Source organism: Conger conger, chromosome 6 (assembly GCF_963514075.1).
Source record: "Conger conger chromosome 6, fConCon1.1, whole genome shotgun sequence".
Lineage (NCBI taxonomy): Eukaryota > Metazoa > Chordata > Actinopteri > Anguilliformes > Congridae > Conger > Conger conger.
The window spans coordinates 21692330-21712422 of NC_083765.1; the positions used below are offsets into that span (position 1 = coordinate 21692330).

Sequence of the window (20093 nt, forward strand, 5' to 3'; positions counted from 1 at the left end):
CTGGTTCCAATCGACATTGGTGTGTGTGTGTGTGTGTGTGTGTGTGTGTGTGTGTGTGTGTGTGTGTGTGTGTGTGTGTGTGTGTGTGTGAGAGAGAGTGAGAGAGAGAGAGAGTGTGTGTGTGAGGGAGAGAAAGAGTGTGTGTGTGTGAGAGAAGCCTCAGTTATACAACGTTTTGGATAAAGGTGTTATATAAATGCCAGCCATTTACCATTTTAGTGCCTCCAAAAAGCTTCCTGGTACTGGAAAAATGCGTTTAGCTGCTGTTTTCATAATGAAACGATGCGGCTATTTATTTATTGATAAGTTACATACCATGCTGAAGTCAATCAATGTTGAGCTAAATGACCTTTACAAAATAGAATTGTCACACTTTTTTTTCACAGAAGAAAAGTTTATTGTAAGTGAAAATAAAATATGAAAATCAAGCAATCCTAGACAATAGAATTGGCAGCTAATGCCAAAATTGCACCTTTTATAATTACAGACGATTGTACCAATAAGCCACTGATTCCCAGTTCAGTGATGGGGACACACAATGTATGCCAGTTTTAACTCCAATTGGTTTTCTTGCCACCTCTGAATTGTAATTGAATCGACTTATTGTTCTAAATTAAGATTGATTGGTTGTCACAAAAAGCAGCACATGCAGTGGGATCCAGTTTGGGAAAGACTGTTCTGAACAATGACAGGTTAGCCGCTTCACTAACAGCTACATTAACTTTTGAGAATTTAAACACATTTTAATTAACGTACTACTCCAGTTAAAGAAGGACCAAAACCAGCGAAAGGGTTAAATAAAGCAAAATGGTATTTAACTATCAAAACCCCGGCCTGACTACAGAGACTGGTCACTCAGTCTGACATGGCCTGTGATCGCCAAGTCAAATAGAAACATGCAGATTCGTATTTTAGTAAATGCTATTATGGTGTATTTGATACTGAAGTTGACCAGCAAGTATAACATCGAACAGGCTTACACCCCTAAGGATGTTATTAGAGGAGGATACAGCCCCCACCACCCCCTCTGTTCTTGGATGCTGCCACCTCCTTCTGTAAGGAATCTATTTGAGCCTCCATCATCCTGGATTTCTGCTCGAACCCCTCTGAAATCAGCGCTCTCTGCTCCTGTACACAGAATAACAGCAAGAAGAAATGTTGGGCCTCGAACACTGTGATGTTAGATATACTCACAAAGTGCAGTTAGATATACTTACACAGTGCAATTAGATATACTCACAGAGTGCAGTTAGGTAGACCTATACAGTAGTTAGATATACTCACATACTGCAGTTAGGTATACTCACATACTGCAGTTAGGTATACTCATATACTGCAGTTAGATATACTCACACAGTACAGTTAGATATACTCACATACTGCAGTTAGGTATACTCACATACTGCAGTTAGATATACTCACACAGTACAGTTAGATATACTCACATACTGCAGTTAGGGATACTCACACAGTGCTGTTAGATATACTCACACAGTGCTTTTAGATGTACTCAGACAGTGCAGTTAGATATACTCACACAGTGCTGTTAGATATACTCACATGCTGCAGTTAGATATACTCACACAGTGCAGTTAGATATACTCACATGCTGCAGTTAGGTATACTCACACAGTGCAGTTAGATATACTCACATACTGCAGTTAGGTATTCTCACACAGTGCTGTTAGATATACTCACATACTGCAGTTAGATATTCTCACACAGTGCTGTTAGATATACTCACATGCTACAGTTAGGTATACTCACACAGTGCAGTTACATATACTCACATGCTGCAGTTAGGTATACTCACACAGTGCAGTTAGATATACTCACATACTGCAGCTAGGTATACTCATACAGCAGTTACAGTGGGATGCACAAATGTGAACATCCCTGGTTTAAATGTTTGTTACAATGAATCTGTATGTGATCGAAAGCAAACCTGAACTCTAAATTGTACAGAGTAAACATGAGACCTTTCTGCAAATTTTAAAGCAAGATTACTTTTTATTTACATTTTTTACTGTTTATAAATTATAACGTTTAAACTACCCATTTCCACTGTCAAAAAATATTTGAAAATGGAGGAAACATAGAACAGTTGAGGTCAAGGCAAGGTCTGGAAGACCAAGAAAGATTTCAGATAGAATGGCCTGTTAAGAAATTCTCAGAAGAACCCACACATCAGTGCAAAAGAAGACCTCAACCGAAAATCTGTCTGAAGTATGCAAAAGAAGACATTGAGAAGCCTGAAGCCTTTTGGAAAAATGTGCTTTGGACTGACAAAACCAAAATGTCACTTTTTGGGCACCACCAAAGAAGGTATCTTTTGGGGGGAAAATGCTGAAGCCTTTGTAGAGACAAACACCTTGCCAACTGTTAAGCATGGAGGAGGATGCATTATGCTTTGGGGTTGTGTGGCACCTGGGGGCACAGGAAATATTGTGCAGGAAGAATGGATTCCAACAAATATCAAGACATTCTAGAGGCTCTAGATGTTCGAAGGCTAGTCCAGACATTGAAGTTGAAGAGAGTTTGGGTATTCCAGCGATACAAAGATCCAAAGCATACCTCAAAATCAGCAAAGATGGATGAAGGTTTTGGAATGGCCACCACAGTCCCCAGACTAGCAAATTATTGAAAATCTCAAACATACATGCAAGGAGGACGAAGAATATTTCTGAGCTAGAGGTGTTCTGCCAGGAAGAATTGGGGAAAATTCAAAAAGTGAGAATTGAAAGATCTTAGCTGGCTACAGGAAGCATTTGCAAACTGCTATAGTTGCCTGAGTAGGAGTTACAAAGTACTAACTGACAGGGTTCCCAAATTTTTGCACAGTGCCTTTTTCCTTTTTTATTGTTTTGAAACTGTAAAAAATGAAAATGAAAAAACTTGCTTTAAAATCTGAAGAAATGTGTCATGTTTAACGCTGTACCATTTAGAGCTCAGGTTCGCTTCTGTTCATTTAGATATTAATTATAAAAAGCTTTTTGACCAGGGGTGCCCAATTGTATGCACACTATTGCAGGTATAGTCACATAATGAATACTCACAGTATACAATGCATTTTTTGACACTGCATTTTATTCATCACTAAATGATAATCATAGGGGAGTGATCTTATTTGAGAAGGGCTGGCGTTTTAATAGGCCAGAACTAAAATACCTGATTCAACCAATCACCTCTCCATGGTCTTCAAGTCAGGACCGTGATTAGCTGAACTAGGTGTCATGGTGATGGGCTACCACAAAAGCTTTCATCCACACTGGCCCTTCTAGGGTAAGCTTGCTTGCAACATTTATCTGAGGCAGAACTTGGAAAATCTGTTCTTGTCATATTGTTCTCACAACTATGAGAACCATGAAGTTCCCTAGTGTTCTTGAAACACTTGCTACTGGTTTCACCTACACAGACTAAGCCTAGTCCTAAACTAAATTCATGGAAAATAGAGATTCTCCATAAGAAACTTCATAAGAAATGAATCCAAGACTAAGTTTAAACTGTGTCTGTGAAACTGTTCCTTCGTGTTACCTGCAGCCGTCTGTCGAGAACTCTCTGGTTCTCCTCAAGGATAGCATGTCGTTCCTTTTCCATCCTCTCCATCAGTTGCTTTTCATTCTCTCTGTGAGCTCTCTGTGCATCCTCCAAACGTTTCTCAGTGTCTTCCTGTTCCCTACGGGCCACCTCTGCCTTAAATCTCTCCATCTCTGCACGTGCTTCCTCCTCTGATGACAAGGGACATCACAAATTTAATTTGCGTTGACTGAATCCAGCAAAAAAATTGCTTAACGATGATTGCATTTTATTTCATCTCAAGGGTTGGGCACTCATCTCTAATGAAACCAAATAAAAACACCAGAAAAAAGCAATATTGTATTGTTCAGAGCAAATGATAACTGCAAACCTAGACAGCAAGTGACTGAAATCTGGACCCAGTTACAGACAGGCAGATCCACACCGCAGTGATACTAAAACTCTTTGCATTTGAATGGATCTCTTTTGGAATTGAGAGGTGGGACTAGATTCAGCTGTAAATTATGCTGATACAGTATGGAACACATTTGTTAGGTAAAATGGCTTTGAGTCATCAATGGTCCAAGGTGAGCCTCAAACCACCGTGATGCTGCCAGATATGCAGCAGATAAGAAAATTGTTTCTCCTGAATATTTTTTCCACTGAGTTTAACAGGACATTTTGTCAGGTGAGACTATTCTTTTCATATGACAGCTTTCATTTACATAGCCCACCCATTTCAGTGTTATGTATAAACATTGCTGTAGTTTCAACATGGTGAAACCAAAATGAATAAAAACGCCCTTTATTAAAATATGACAATGTGCACTTTAACCACGTGGTTTTTCATTACAAATCTCAAATTGTGGAGTACAGAGGCAAAGAAATAAACAATGTGTCTTCGTTCCAAACATTACGGAGGGAACTGTATCTATGCCTGGTATTATTTAACCAGGGGAGATGCATTGCAAGGGATGCCCTGGGATACATGCCAGAGAGAACAGTTGCAAGTGGGGTGAGAGAAAACAAGGGTAAAACCCTTGGATCAGGTTTTGGGGCCCTCCCCGGATTCAGGTCAGCATCCCTACCACTAGGCTACCCTGCCACTTAAGGATTCATTATGGATCCAGCCTGAATGTTGCCATGGACTTGGGACAAATCCAAGCCAGGCATATTCTGTTATCTGGGAAGCTGTAATCGGAATGCCGGAATGGGGCTTATCCGCAGTCCCTGAGGTATCAGCCTTACCCTGCAGCTTCCTCTCTTGTTCTGAGAGGTTTCTGTCCGCATTCAGGATGGACGAGCCCACATCATTTTTCTCCTTCATGAAGATCTCCAGAGCTTGTTCTGCCTTTCAGTAAAAACAAAAAAAAAGTCAACTCAATAAGCCATGTGTATATGAAGGTTATATGAGGAACACACACACACACACACACAGGCTGAACATACCCTTAGACTACAGTATGCTGTGGACGTTCCGCACTGACACACAGACACACACATGCATGCAGGCACACACTCAAGAATGAATCACAGGGTATCAAGGTAATCAAAGGGTGCATGTATGCACTGCTTATTCAGCAGTGACAGAATTACTGTACTGTACAGTATGGTATTTATATGGTAAATATATTGTTCTTCAGTTTAGATACTGAAGTGAAAGGTACCTGTACACCTTTCCCAGGTGTAGCTCTGTAGGTTTGAATGATGGAGTCCAGCTGGACCCGGTAGTCTGCATATCCTCCAGGTTTCATGAAGGAGTCGTGGTCCAGATTGTTCCACAGCTGTTGTAGTAGAGCGATGCAGTGAGTCTGCGAGAGTACTGCATTCTCACTACATTTCCCATCATACTCATCTCTTATACGCTCCTGGGGAGACAGAACAGGAACACAATGGCATCAAAACTGCCACCCAGGCAAGCAGAGATTGATTCCCCGACAGCAGGGATTGGAAACCATGGTCCTGGAGAGCTGCAGGGTGTGCTGGATTTTGTTGTTACTCAGCACTTAATTGATCAATGAAAGCAGTTGATTAAACAGTTCACTCACTTCACCTTGTTTCCCAGAAGCTTGCAAACCCTAGGGCTTACTGGAGGTATTGCAGTTTATTAAGCCTCTGGTGCCAAAAAGCTCATTTCCCTATTGAAGACCATTCAAACTTATACATTTACCCTGGTGTAATTATACCATTTCAGAATGTACTTTTAAATTGCACGTACACAAAATATTATCGTGTAATGTAGACTATATATGCCTAAGATAAAAAAACACTGATTTGCAGGTTTTCAAATCTAATATCTTACCATGAGGCCTTTCTGGTAGCTCTGGTCCTCGTCCTTGAAGGAGCGTTTCATGAAGAGCTGCAGCGCCTCCTTCAGGCAGACGTCCTGAACTGTGGAGAGCTCCTCCTGAGTCTCAGTGTGCAGTTTTACCCGCTCTCCCAGCAGCCGTCTGTAGAGGGCGAAAGACTCCTCGACTGCCGCCGAGTTCTCGATCTGAGACAGTGCTGCCACCGCGTTCTCCAAACACGGAACACTCCCGCTCCGAATGGCGTCCACGTACGTCACTGCCAGGTTCCCCAGCACTGAGGTCACACAGCCAGACAGGAGCAGAAGATAAAAGAGAGAATATCAAACTAAATATGCTTCAGTATCAACATCACCATCTGGAAATCTCAAGCACATGATCTGTGGAATTGTATGGCATATCATTCTCTCTCTATTTTACTATATGCAGTTCATCCTATCCAAAAAGGCAACTGTCACCTTTTTGTCAATATCATGACAAACCTTAAATAATCCCACCATGGTTGTTCAGTAACAATAGGATGTTTATGTGCTTACTCTGTCCAGTGACTGTATACCCTCCAGTGATAGTTTTTTCTCTCGATTGTTTGAAAATGTAGCTGCAGAAGTCAAGCGTCTGCTGGACAAAGGCCGGATCCAGGTCAGCATCAGTCAGTTTGTCTATGATCCTCAGTTTCTCCTTGGAGGCAGGCTGGTCGAACACAAAGCACTTCCTGGTCGGGAAGTAGTTCCGGATGCATTCCCGAGGGCCGTTGCTGTAGGCCGCTTGTCTGGATTTACCTTGAGAACACAAAAGCAGGACTGCCTTTTTAGTGGGGTGATTGATGGCTCATCCTGGCCAGGGTCACTCAGCGTGGTTGAACTCCATTGCCATAGCAACTCTATATGGCCAGCAGCCCTGTAGCATGGCTGTGTGCTGCCCAAACTGGGAGGGATTCCCTTTGGTAAAATGTCCCTCCATAATAATAACAATAATAAATAAATGTCATACTCAAAGTGTTTTGCATTGATGAGGGGGACACTCGCCTCAATCACCAATATATAGCACCCAGCTGGGACATATAATAGCAGCAATTTTGTGCCAGCCATTTAAGGATAGAAAAGGACTGTGTTTCTGACTAATTTAGTCTCAAAAATGTATAACCAGTCAATGTAAATCAAATGTGTTACTCCAAAGTGTATTACTTGGCTAGGCGCAATCGCCCCAAGCCAAGGGCAACGTCGTCATTTAGACCCTGAGGGTTCCACCACCAGAGTGTCATGGGAACCTTTGATGCCTCTTTAATGCACCTCACTGGCCTTAACTAGCGAATTAGCCAAGCTACACCACTTGCAGACCTACCCTTCACCAGCTTCAGGGAGTTATCCAGGTACTCGTCCGCAGTGACGGTCTGTCCATCGATCCTCAGCTCCAGAGTGAAGTCCCTCACAGCCCAGACGAATGTGGGGAAGAAGTGGATGTATTTGGCAGCTGTATCGCCCTCTTCCTCCTTGCCGGACTTCACCTTGATGTGTTCTGTTAGCTCTGTCACATAGCTGTAGAATTATTAAGGAGCAGCCACTGGAAGTGCGTGAGAACAACAAGGAAACCTTGAATGGTGGAAAATGGATTTTCATTGAGAAACCAGTTTCACAGACACAGATTAAGCTGAGTCTTGGACTATAGATTCAATTTTGAACTGAGATTCTCCATATAAAACTCAATTTAGTCCAGGCTAATTTAATCTACTTTAACAACCCAATCTGAATTGCTACTTGAAATGCTTGCTCAATCATACCCATACAAAGTGAAATTCCGCAACTTGGCTTACATCCTGATTCAAGACCTGATTCAACTGGCCACATCTGAAGCTCTGACAAGAATGACAACTCACAAGCCATGCAGATGACACAATATGAAATGATAGAAAGTAATAACTAACTGTTATCTGGATTAATTTGTAATATCATTATTAAATAGCCTGCCAAACCAAGAGGCAATCACCACTATAATCAATGCCATTGAATTCAGTCTAATTTGTTGCTTATATTTAACCTTCTGTGTCTGTGACTAGAGTCAGTTCAGTGTTCTTGCAGACCAATTGACTGCCCAGTTCTGGCGATTCTGGTGTTGAAATGCAAAGATAATTGAGGTTGTTGCAAAGTCATTTTCATCTGTAAATACAGTTTTTGTGACTGGAAGAAATAATTAATATTCCCCTACACATGCGTTTATGTGGTTGGTAGGATACTGCAGGCTCATCACAGCTTCATTGTTGATGGTGCCCATGCTGTTGTAGACGAACGTGCAGCTCAAGAGGACGGCCAGGGAAAAGATCCAAGTGTCATGAGCCTGGTCTCCCTGTTGGGAAAAAGAAACTGGATGCAATATAGATCAGTCGTTGTTGGCTAAAGTTACCTTTAAAGGGGTATTCTACCTTTGCCACGTCCCCCAAACCCTCAGAGTCGAGCAGGACTAGAGTTTGGTTATCTCTGTGAGGGTGGGGCACACACCACATCCAGATGCCCTTAGTCTCAGACTGGACAGTGGAGCCCAAGGGGAACCCTGAAAACACAGAGGACCCGGGGATAGGGGCAGATTAATGCATGAATGGGCATTATACAAATGTATGTACATATGATCAGAGGTAGAAAATCCAGGATGTAGAACTAATGAGTGAATTTAGCTGGGGTTCATGGGTGGAAGAAACACCTGACAGGACTTTTACTTTCTGACCCCTGGACTTTCCACCCCCATATGATGCAGTGACATACATTTAAAAAATATATATTTTATGGTTTGACTCATTCTAGCTGTACACTGGCGTTTCTCATTAGCATTTCACTAGCTAATGAATGCAAGCGATGGTTTAAAGCTTTTGTTTCATAATGTGTATGTATTTTGACTCAAAAGTAACTTTAGCTTTACTTCTATGATGCATTAACACACATATGTATCTGTGTATGTGTATGTGTAGACAGTGATTTTATATGTAGTATTAATTTCAGCTTGGAAACTTTAAAGTTAGTTTAACCAAGCTAGATAGCAAGTGGCTTCAGGCCGGATCAAAAATACACAGGCTTGGCTAGTAGCGTAATGGTTAAGGTACATGACTAGGACCCGCAAGGTCGGTGGTTAAATTCCCGGTGTAGCCGCGATAAGATCCGCACAGACGTTGGACACTTGACGTTGGACTGCACAGACACAGACGTTGGACCCTTGAACAAGGCCCTTAACCCTGCATTGCTCCAGGTGCTGGAGTTTCTCCTGCTTAGTCTAAGAAACTGTATGTCGCTCTAGAAAAGAGCATCTGCCCTAACATTGAAAAGTTCAAAAGTGCTCCTCTTGCTAATGTGAAGTGTTGTCCTGTAGTCCAGATTCTGTGGGCACCAACGCCCATACCACTCGGGGCGGAAGGTAAGCGGCTTAAGGTTGGTGAAATTAAAACGAAAACCGAGCAGACTACAGGAGAGCGAATTGTCTAGCTATCAAGGTACAGTAACACTAACTTCATCAACACAATAAATACCACTTTCCCATATTGTATACTACTTACAAGGCATTGGTAGCCAATATAGATTTTTTAAAATTTTGCGACGTCAGTAAACTCTAACGCTGTTCTGCAAAACTTGCCAACTTGCAAGCTACCATGAATGGGCAAACAAGAGTATTGGCTATGGCTTTTTCATGTTAATTTTACGACACACACTGAAAAACAGTCAGCCTGTAGCGCAACCATGTTGCGTAGGTCTACTCGTTTTGTTTTGGAGGGAAGCGCTGTCTCACGCATCCCGGGGGAAGCTGGGGACATGGAGTCCGAGTGGGCCATGTTCAAAGCCTCCATTGCAGAGGCGGCAAGCAGGAGCTGTGGCCAGAAGGTTATCGGTGCCTGTCAGGGCGGCAACCCAAAAACCGTCAGGCCGTCAAGCTGAAGAAGGAGGCCTTTCGGGCTTGGCTGGCCCGGGGGTCCCCTGAAGCAGCAGACAGGTACCGGGTGGCCAGAAGGGCTGCGGCTTTGGCAGTCGCTGAAGCAAAAACCCGGGTATGGGAGGAGTTCGGGGAAGCTATGGAGAAGGACTTTCGGTTGGCCTCGAGGAAGTTCTGGCAAACCATCCGACGACTCAGAAAGGGAAAGCAGGGCTTGTCTCAGGCTGTTTTCAGCAGGGGAGGAGAACTGCTGACCCAGACTGGGGATATTGTCGGGCGGTGGAAAGAGCACTTCGAGGAGCTCCTGAACCCGAACAACACGTCCTCTGTGGAAGAGGCAGAGCCCGAAGACTCGGGGGAATCTACACCTATATCCCTGGCGGAAGTTGCTGAGGTAGTCAATAAGCTCCTCAGTGGCAAGTCGCCGGGTGTAGATGAGATTCGCCCTGAGATGCTGAAGGCTCTTGACATTGTTGTCTTGGCTGACACGCCTCTTCAGTGTCGCGTGGAGGTTGGGGACAGTACCTGCAGAGTGGCAGACCGGGGTGGTGGTCCCCATTTTCAAGAAGGGGGACCAGAGGGTGTGCTCCAATTATCAGGGTATCACACTCCTCAGCCTCCCTGGGAAAGCTTACTCTAGGGTGCTGGAAAGGAGGCTCCAACTGACGGTCGAACCTCGGATTCAGGAGGAGCAATGTGGCTTCCGTCTGTCATGGTGGGAGGTAATACCCGTGGTGATCGGTGGAGGGCCTAGGATCATTGGTAACACCTGTTCCATGTTTGCACCAGGGGAATTGCCTCCCAGCAGAGTATTTAAGGCCAGTTCTGACTGGTCTTCAGTGCTTCTGTGTTACCGTTCGCCCTAGCACAAAGGCGGTAAATTCACAAGGTAGACTCTGTGTTTATATGAGTCAGGTACTGTGCAGGTGTGTGTGTCTAAGCCATACAATAAAAATAAAAAACGAACAAAGGTAAGGAAGGCGCTCGGTTTAGTTGTTGGGTTCACCGACGCCTTCCCTAAGGGTTTTCATTTTTGTTTTGGGCTCGTGTGAGCCGGTGATAGAGGGACATTGTCCCCGGTATATGTATTTTAGTTTGTGTTTTGCCTGAGCTGCGCCTTATGGGTTTTTTGTTTCATGCCTAGCGTTTTTTTGCTAGGTTGTACTTTTATTTCTGAACTCCTCTATCTGTGCTCGCCTTTAAGCACAAATAGTGATTTGATTATTCGCCCTGTTTTGTGAGGGTTGTTTTATTTTTCTTCAGCCGTTTTGGGCTTGTTTTCTGTTTCCTTATTAAGAATCGCCTTCGGGTTAGTTTTTGTTCCTCCCTTTCTTCTGGGAGTAGATATTGTTTTCCGTTCCTGAATATCCCTGTAAACCAACCCCAGCATTCAGGGGCGAACCCTAGCGCGTTCGCTCAGTAGGCTTCTTCCTCTGGTCGCTCCTGGCTCTCCGCTCTACCCCCACCTTATACCGTCCTGGTCGTGGAACAGTGGACCAGCTCTTTACCTTGGCAGGGTTGCTGGCAGGGTTATGGGAGTTTGCCCATGCAGTCCACATGTGCTTTGTGGACTTGGAGAAGGCTTTCGACCGTGTCCGCCGGGGAACCCTGTGGGATGTACTGCAGGAGTATGGGGTACCGGGGCAGTTGTTACAAGCCATCCGGTCCCTGTATAACCAAAGTGAGAGCTGTGTCCGCATTCTCGGCACAAAGTCAAGCACGTTTCCTGTGGGTGTTAGACTCCGCCAAGGTTGCCCCTTGTCACCGGTCCTGTTTGTGGTATTCATGGACAGGATCTCAAGGCGCAGCCGAGGTGAGGAGAGTGTCCGGTTTGGTGACCTCAGAATCGCATCTCTGCTTTTTGCGGATGATGTGGTTCTGCTGGCTTCATCGGACCGTGACCTTCAGCACGCACTGGAGCGGTTTGCAGCCGAGTGTGAAGCGGCCGGGATGAGAGTCAGCACTTCCAAGTCCGAGGCCATGGTTCTCTGCCGGAAAACGGTGGATTGCTCCCTCCGGGTTGGGAACGAGTCTTTGCTCCAAGTGAAGGAGTTCAAGTATCTCGGGGTCTTGTTCACGACTGAGGGTAGAAGGGAGCGTGAGATCGACAGGCGGATCGGTGCAGCATCAGCAGTAATGCGGGCGTTGCACGGGACCGTCGTGCTGAAGAGGGAGCTGAGCCGGAAGGCGAAGCTCTCGATTTACTGGTCGATCTACGTCCCGACCCTCACCTATGGTCACAAGCTTTGGGTAGTGACCGAAAGAACGAGATCGCGTATACAAGCGGCCGAAATGAGCTTCCTCCGTAGGGTGGCCGGGCTCAGCCTTAGAGATAGGGTGAGGAGCTCGGACATCGGGAGGGAGCTCCGAGTAGAGCCGCTGCTCCTTCGCGTTGAAAGGAGCCAATTGAGGTGGTTCAGGCATCTGATCAGGATGCCTCCCGGGCATCTCCCTTTGGAGGTTTTCCAGGCTCGTCCAACTGGGCGGAGACCCCAAGGGAGACCCAGAGCCCGCTGGAGAGATTATATATCTCTCCTGGCCTGGGAACGCCTCGGGATCCCCCAGGAGGAGCTAGAATGCGTTGCTGGGGAGAGGGACGCCTGGAATACCTGGCTTTGCCTACTGCCACCGCGACCCGACTCCGGATAAGCGGGTGATGATGGATGGATGGATGGGAAGCGCTGTTTTCTCCGATCTACAAAGTTTCCACGTTTCGGTCACCCTAACACTTCTCACACTTCTGCCTGCTTACTGACACAAATCTCTCGCAAATCAAGATCCGCATCGAATAGTTTCTGAATAACGTGGAAGCAGAGGCAGAGTTGCTCTGCGTCCCTGCTTGCCTGCAACTTCTGTGCAACAGTTGTTGCAAGGTGACTGACAGGCGTCGTCGTGCATCTCACGATTTTTGGCTGCTTTGCCGCGATACTTCGAGTGATACTTCAAATAGTACCGTAAACAAGCATTAGAACGCACAGCCGTGGTATATCGAAAATGTGTCACTGCTATGAACCAATCAGTTTGCGATATTTAAAATACATTTATTTAAAGTTTGACTTTTTGTCTTTCTTTTGTGAAGATTTGAAAGATAAATGTGGTAACCATTGTATAAAACCGTTATGTAACTGGAATCTGTGGTATATCGCAGATATTGGCACAGCAAGGCTCCACGTTATACCATGGGTTCTTGTTCCTTAAGGCTTAATTCGACACAGCCAGTGAAGGTGCAATTACTTAAAGGTACAATAGATAAGATTTTTGTGTTAAAACATTGTTACAAGACCATTGTAAATCCCTTCCTATCATTGAAAAGGGCTCAGTGCCTCTGCCTCTGTTTATAGTGCTTAAATTTGGGTTTCAAAGTGTTTGTTGGGCCATCAAATGTATCAAAACATTGTACAGCTGTACAACAATTAAAGCTCATTGGTTGAAAATTGGTTCTAACTGCCACAGCCAATAGCCTGGCGCTTATTCAGATTGTTCGTGTAGCTGCCCAAATTGCACTCCAGACAAGCAATCATTGAAACTCTGTGTACTATTGCTTATTATCCAAGCGAAGACTACATATCTAATTATAAAACAATACCAGTTTGTTATTGGTAGCAACAAGCAAATTAGCTAGAGTTAGCTTGAAGAATATACAAATATCCACTTACCATAAATATAGGAAATATGAACTGCGATTGCACAAGCGTTGTGCTTCAGGTGGACAGTTTCAGTGATCGCTTGTCTGGAGTGCAATTTGGGCAGCTACACATTCCTTTTGTCTATTTACGTGTTCAATCATCCGTAAACCTTTATTTCTTATGAAAGTATAAGTTGTAGTAACATCGTTTGTAGTCGACGATCATATCTTCATTATATAGCCAGCTAGTTACCTAGCCAAATAACTTGCTTGCTCACAATTTAGTTGCTTAGCTGAAGTGAAAACTACAAATCGTGTTGTGTAGCACACCAAAGTCAAGATCTCATAAAGTCACCTGACACACAGTCTCATGTGAAATTTTCTTACTAGAGCACTACGAAAAGACGGCAGGCTCTGTTGCGTTTGTCACTGTCTGCTTTCCAAAACAGTGCACGAGAACACTGAACTATATAATAACAATTTATATTAGGCGTTATATGAGGCGTTATATACAAGGGAAGCATAAACAGTGTTGTGGTTTGAGGTTGTCCGTTGTTGCAGTTCCCCTCTTGACCATTCGGAGTTCAAAATGACATATTGTACCTTTAAGTAACTGAAGTTAAAGCAGGTGGCATTCTTCTTCCGTTTCAGGAAGAAGTGTAGCCTATTGCTCGTTAAACGTTTCCATTTGCCATAACTGCTCTTGTCGCTAATGGATCTGTTAACGTTGCAATATCTAAAATAATAGAATTCCCTTATTTATCTGTCCCTTTTCATTTTGTGGCTTACAAGTTGCTCAATCAGTGATGATGTGTCTATCTGATAATGTATTTAACACTGACTTTGGCAGTGGCATATTTTGGAAATGTTGTGTGTGTGTGTGTGTGTGTGTGTGTGTGTGTGTATCTTGTGGCAGAACTGTGAAAAAGACCTTGAAACACATGGAGATACCTGTCTGCTTCCCAGCCAGTCTGTTCATCAGGTACGATTTACCCGTGCGGTACATCCCTACGATGGACACCACCACTACAGGCTGCTTGATGGAGTTCAGAATCTCCAGGGCTTCCTGGTTCACCCGCAGTTCACCTGCACTTGTGTTCTCAATCAGACAGACTGGCTTCTCCATGTCCACAGACCGTCCCTGTAACCAGACCAAACAAATTACGCTCACCCAAGCAAGCTGCTTTGCCCCATACTTAGGAAACAGCTACACTGACGTGATTTAAAAAATGCCTAGGCATTTAATCCAAATTAGCTCAACTGAAAAATGTGTGACAGTGCTCCTTTAAATAGAAGCAAATATGAGTTTGTGAGATCTACAGAATGTAAATTATTGTATTATACTGTATGTATTACATTTTATATACAGTACAGTTAAGACATCGAAAGCAATGTGTTAAGACGGTCTGATATGATGTCATAATAACCAGTTTCAAATACACTTCAGCTCCAAGCCACAATCTGAAAAAAACGTCTTTGGAGCAGATAGGAATGGTTGAATTATAATTTTATGGAAAACGTAAAGTCAATTGGATTGTAGACAAATGGCATGTTCCAAAAGAGAACATTACGCATTACGCAAAAAAATATTTAATTGTGTGAGGAATGTTTCAAATGGCACACAGATTCAATAATACTGAAACATGTGATGCTGAATATTGGACAGAGTCTGTTACATAGGTCAACTGCTACTATAAAATCAGCAAACATGCACATAACTCGCTCTCCTGAAGTTACCTCCAAGATGTTCCTTTGTCCGCCAGAAGGGGGCAATGTTTCTTCACTGTCGCTGAGTCGCCGTGTTTAGTCTGTGCTTAAAAGGAAATTGAGAGCCTAAGTAACAGATTACCCGAAAGGAGAAGTGTATTTATGGAATGTGTGCAATAACATGCATAGAATGACGCAAAAACAAATGCTTAGTTTAGCCTCACAGGTTCATAAATGCGTCATGTTTTAACATAAAAAGCCCCTATTACATTACATTACATTAATGGCATTTGACAGACGTCCTTATACGTACTACAAAGTGCAAAGTGCATACCCATAACCAGGGATAAGTGCGCTGAAAGACCCTAGAAGGAAGTACAATTCCAACTGTGTAGGCTAGCCTACTCGCACTCGGTAAATTAATTCGAATGTTTTAGATACCACGACCGGTACTTTAATGACATGTGCATATCATATTTTGCTGGGCGAAATTGCTTTGTGCGGCTTAATTTTTTGTTTCTTTTTTGTTTTATTGGGTGGTATTTTTCTAAATCTTCCCCTTCACTGGCGTAGCATATTGACGCTCGATTCGGTATCGGCCGATCCACTTAATGAAGTACTTTATTACCTTTGGTTTGACATACATAATACTTTACAGACATAATGTTATACCATAGTATACAAAAATACACAAAGAAACCACGCCTATAGCCTTGAATCCAAACACAAGGAACAGATCTGAATAGCCAATATTTACCTCTAACTGTACCGCACGGTTTCACTTTCAGAGAGAAACCTTTTAGCTGATGTTCGACGTGCAGGACTTCAGAATGAAATGCAGGACTTTCAAGACGTCTATGTAGACCGAACGACCTTTATATGGAGAGGGGTTCTCATTCTGAAAGTGAAACCTTGACTTGTGAAATGGGGATTTTCCAGTCCCATTTTCCAGATTTTCTCTTTCATTTTCACTCCCTACAAAAACGAAAGGGGTATTATAATTACAATATAATTAGATATACTCAGTGACCATTTTATTAGGTAGACCTCAACACCAGCATGTTAATGCAAATATTTAATCAGCCAGTTATGTGACAGAAACTAAATGACTAAATGCATAAAAGCATGGATATGGTCAAAAGGCTCAGCTGTTTTTCAGACCAAATGCCCGAATGTGGAAAAAATGGGATCTAATCTACCGTCCTGTAGATTTAGCCCAAATTTGCAACACCTGATTCTACCAATTAGCAGCTCAACAGGATATTCCGTTGTTGAATGAGCTGTGCTTTGCTGAGATTGGAGTGAAAACCAACAGGACTGTAGATCTCCAGGAACAGGGTTGGTGAACCCTGCTCAAGAGTTTGCAGAGAATGGTGTGCAAAACATCCAGTGAGCAGCAGTTCTACGGGGAAATAATTCATTGAAATCAGAGGAGAAGGGCCAGACTGGTCAAAGCTGACAGGAAGGTGGCAGTAACACAATAACCTCATATTAAAACAGTATGCAGTGGTACACAACACTTCAAACCTCTAAGTAGATAGGTAACAGAAGCAGAGGACTTTATCAGTAAAAAAAGTCTAATAAATATTTTATTCTTACTGAGTGTATATAATTATAATTATAACTCTATTTGAGATGCTGGAATTTAATAGATACGTCATTCTGTTTTACTAGATGCAGTAATGATAATGAGCCAATTATGATCTTTAATTGCAGCTGTCAGAAGCTGTTCAACAAAATACAGGTCTGGTTTATACACAACAGTTTTTGTTCTGTGATCTCATTTGTTTAAATAAGCCCTTTCAGTCTGAATGCATAGAGCATGACACATTCAGAACATCCATCCATTCATTCATTATCCGCTTATCCTGAACAGGGTCGCAGGGGGGCTGGAGCCTATCCCAGCATACATTGGGCGAAAGGCAGGAATACACCCTGGAAAGGTCGCCAGTCCATCACGGCACACACACCATTCACTCACACACTCATACCTATGGGCAATTTAGACTCTCCAATCAGCCTAACCTGCATGTCTTTGGACTGTGGGAGGAAACCCTCGCAAACACGGGGAGAACATGCAAACTCCGCACAGAGAGGCCCTGTCCGATGGGGATTCGAACCCAGGACCTCCTTGCTGTGAGGCAGCAGTGCTACCCACTGCACCATCCGTGCCACCTATATTAGTGTAATATATAGTCACAAGAGGTCATGTAACTATGGGTATAGTATATGGTCATATCTGGTGTAATAAGTATAGTCACATGACAAGATGGGGTGTAGTGCTTAAGGTACATTACTGGGACCCACAAGGTCACTGGTTCGGTCCCCGGTGTAGCCACAATAAGATCCGCACAGCTGTTGGGCCCTTGAGTAAGGCCCTTAACCCTGCATTGCTCCAGGGGAGGATTGTCTCCTGCTTAGTCTAAAGTCAACTGTAAGTCGCTCTGGATAAAAGTGTAAAACCCCACGGTAACCCAATGACGGAATTTAGCGAGGGCCGAAGGGGGTTTTGCGTGCTTGTCCTTCTGGCGTTGCTGGGAGAACATCCATCCATCCATTATCTTAACCCGCTTATCCTGAACAGGGTCGCAGGGGGGCTGGAGCCTATCCCAGCATACATTGGGCGAAAGGCAGGAATAAACCCTGGACAGGTCGCCAGTCCATCGCAGGGCACACACACCATTCACTCACACACTCATACCTATGGGCAATTTAGACTCTCCAATCAGCCTAACCTGCATGTCTTTGGACTGTGGGAGGAAACCGGAGTACCCGGAGGAAACCCACGCAGACACGGGGAGAACATGCAAACTCCACACAGAGAGGCCCCGGCCGACGGGGATTCAAACCCAGGACCTCCTTGCTGTGAGGCGGCAGTGCTACCCACTGCACCGTCCGTGCCGCCTGGGAGAACATTAGTAGGGTTATTATTATCCTCCGTCCAAGAACAGAGCACAATTACGTTTAAGAATATGCTGGGTCCGTTGCCATGGGTCGGATATGGATTGACCTGCCCCATATCCCGCTTACGGCTGGCCTGAAACGGATCAGTACAATTCTTAATATGAAAATATAATTTAGAAATTTGGGTTTGAAACTTACGCGAACCTCGGGAGTGATTACACTCGACTCGTACCTGCGCCACCATTACTCAATATATGCTCCCAGGATTAGCATTATTGCTGAAATCTCAGTTCGGTGGAGAACTCAGAGGCTGAGGGTCCAGTCATCACAATACATGCAAACCTGCCATGATAGTTGTGAGCCCAGGTCGGTGTAGCATTATCTGGGCTCCTTAGAGCTAATTTGGCAGGAACCAGCGCCGTAACGCCCATGGGTTCCCTTCACACCAAATCACAAGAGCCGTGCGTCACCGATCCTTTAATGGACAGAAACTTGCTGGCCTCACAGCTTAGAACTACCACAGATGTACCAAGCCACCGATCGGTCGGTCTTTAGCCACCATTTCCCCCAGTATTCAGTTATAATTTAGGCTGAAAAGGTACAAGATGAATTAGTCATGGAGATCACGCAAGTTACAAACAAAATAGTTTATTCGCAGACTGGTAGGTTGTTAGCTTTAGAATGGCAATAGTCAATTACAGATACACAAATTAAGAATAGAGATAGAGTAAATCATCATGCCTAGCCTGCGTTGGCTACACACAAACAAAGAGTATAGAACATGCCATGTATGGGAAGTCGATTATGATCTTCCGTTGCTACACATACATAGAACTTGCTGTGCGGGAAGCCGGTTAAGGTCTTCCCCTGCTACACATACATACATACATACCTACATACCCAAGACATGTTGTGTGGGAAGTCGAATACGATCTTCCTGATACTTACATACACGTACAATATGCTGTGTGGGAAGTCGAATACGATCTTCCCAGATTGGTCTGTCTCCCTTGCTTTTATGCCAAATCATACGTTTGAAACCAGGCGGCAGTGCCATAAATCAACCTGGAGGGGTGGTCAAATCTGGAATTTAGACCCCCACCCTTGGGGGTTGTTAAGTAGGGAAAATGAGATGATTACCAAGAGAGGACATGTAGGTTTTCCCTTGAGTTACTGAAACTATGGTTTATAAAACTCCATTTGGTATGAAATGTATCTCATTCAATTCCTTGTATTTACCGGATCACATCCATACCCAACAGATTACCCTTATGTTTTATTATGTTGCAGTTATCATGAAACGTCCTTCCTGATTATCCATTTTACATGCAATTCCTGTTACCATTACATTATCATTACCAAGACTTAATGCAATAATACAAGGATCACATGGGCAATGTTTTCAAGGTTTTATCCGGTCTATTTACTATCTTAATAGCAGTTTTGAATATTTAATCTAGGAGAGCAGTCACCGGTGTAATGACAGCAGTGCCCAAATGAGGGCACTGTGGCATTGTCCGGAGTCTTCCCCCTTGGAAGTGACCAGGTCTGGGGTCACAGGGAGGTCACCAATGTTCTGGAGGATTCTTTTCCCATGACCCAACTGCCCTTGGACCACTCATACATCTTTCCCTTAGTCTGAACAACATTGACCAGAAACCCCAGCTCTCAGGCCCCTCACAAATGGCAGCCCTTCCTGACCTTAAACACTACACTACAGGCCGTCCCATCATATCTATGAATGCTGTAGTTGGGATTTTTCATGATAACTGCATTATGCTGTAAATTTGTATTTGTGCCTCTCATGGTAATATACCTTTTGGATAAACCTGATTTGGGTGAATGAAAGGAAAGGAGACACAACCCAGATTGCTTGGTTTCTTCTCCTTATCTCCGAAATCCAGGCCTTAGTTCTTGACCCTAAAAGTGAGTCACCCATCTGTAATTTACAGCCTAACTCCCAAACTGGTCAGGGAGCTAAAACAAATGGCTTCTACAGAGACAGCTTTTGCTTAGTTTCCTCTCGGCTCCTGAATGGTTATGACATCAACGGTAGACTGTTACAAAAACTAGACTATTACACCAGTCGCACTGAACCAATCAGAATAACACCAAACATCACTATATTC

General features: G+C 43.8%; 1 protein-coding gene across 2 annotated transcripts; it reads right to left on the reverse strand.

Moving 5' to 3' along the window:
• Positions 1–373: 373 nt before the first annotated feature.
• Positions 374–15953, reverse strand: LOC133131384 (guanylate-binding protein 1-like). Of its 2 annotated transcripts, none has more exons than XM_061246714.1 (12): positions 15818–15953; positions 15091–15161; positions 14305–14494; positions 8239–8366; positions 8053–8162; positions 7164–7357; positions 6359–6601; positions 5819–6099; positions 5184–5384; positions 4765–4867; positions 3535–3728; positions 374–1128 (listed from the first exon to the last, which is right to left on the reverse strand). In XM_061246714.1, the coding sequence occupies exons 3-12, from the start codon at positions 14477–14479 to the stop codon at positions 997–999; spliced, it is 1761 nt and encodes a 586-aa protein (XP_061102698.1). In that variant the 5' UTR covers positions 14480–14494; positions 15091–15161; positions 15818–15953; the 3' UTR covers positions 374–996. The 2 variants fall into 2 exon arrangements, with proteins under 2 accessions (XP_061102698.1, XP_061102697.1); XM_061246713.1 differs by having other exon boundaries at positions 15091–15166.
• Between the last annotated feature and the right edge of the window lie 4140 nt (positions 15954–20093).

Excerpts from the sequence above, each read along its gene's own strand:
- LOC133131384 (XM_061246714.1), bottom strand. The coding sequence starts at position 14,479 with ATGGAGAAGCCAGTCTGTCTGATTGAGAACACAAGTGCAGGTGAACTG. Across the intron at positions 4,868-5,183 it reads CACCTGGGAAAGGTGTACAG|GCAGAACAAGCTCTGGAGAT; the intron begins GTACCTTTCACT and ends TTTTACTGAAAG. Across the intron at positions 3,729-4,764 it reads ACAAGAGAGGAAGCTGCAGG|AGGAGGAAGCACGTGCAGAG; the intron begins GTAAGGCTGATA and ends CCTTGTCATCAG.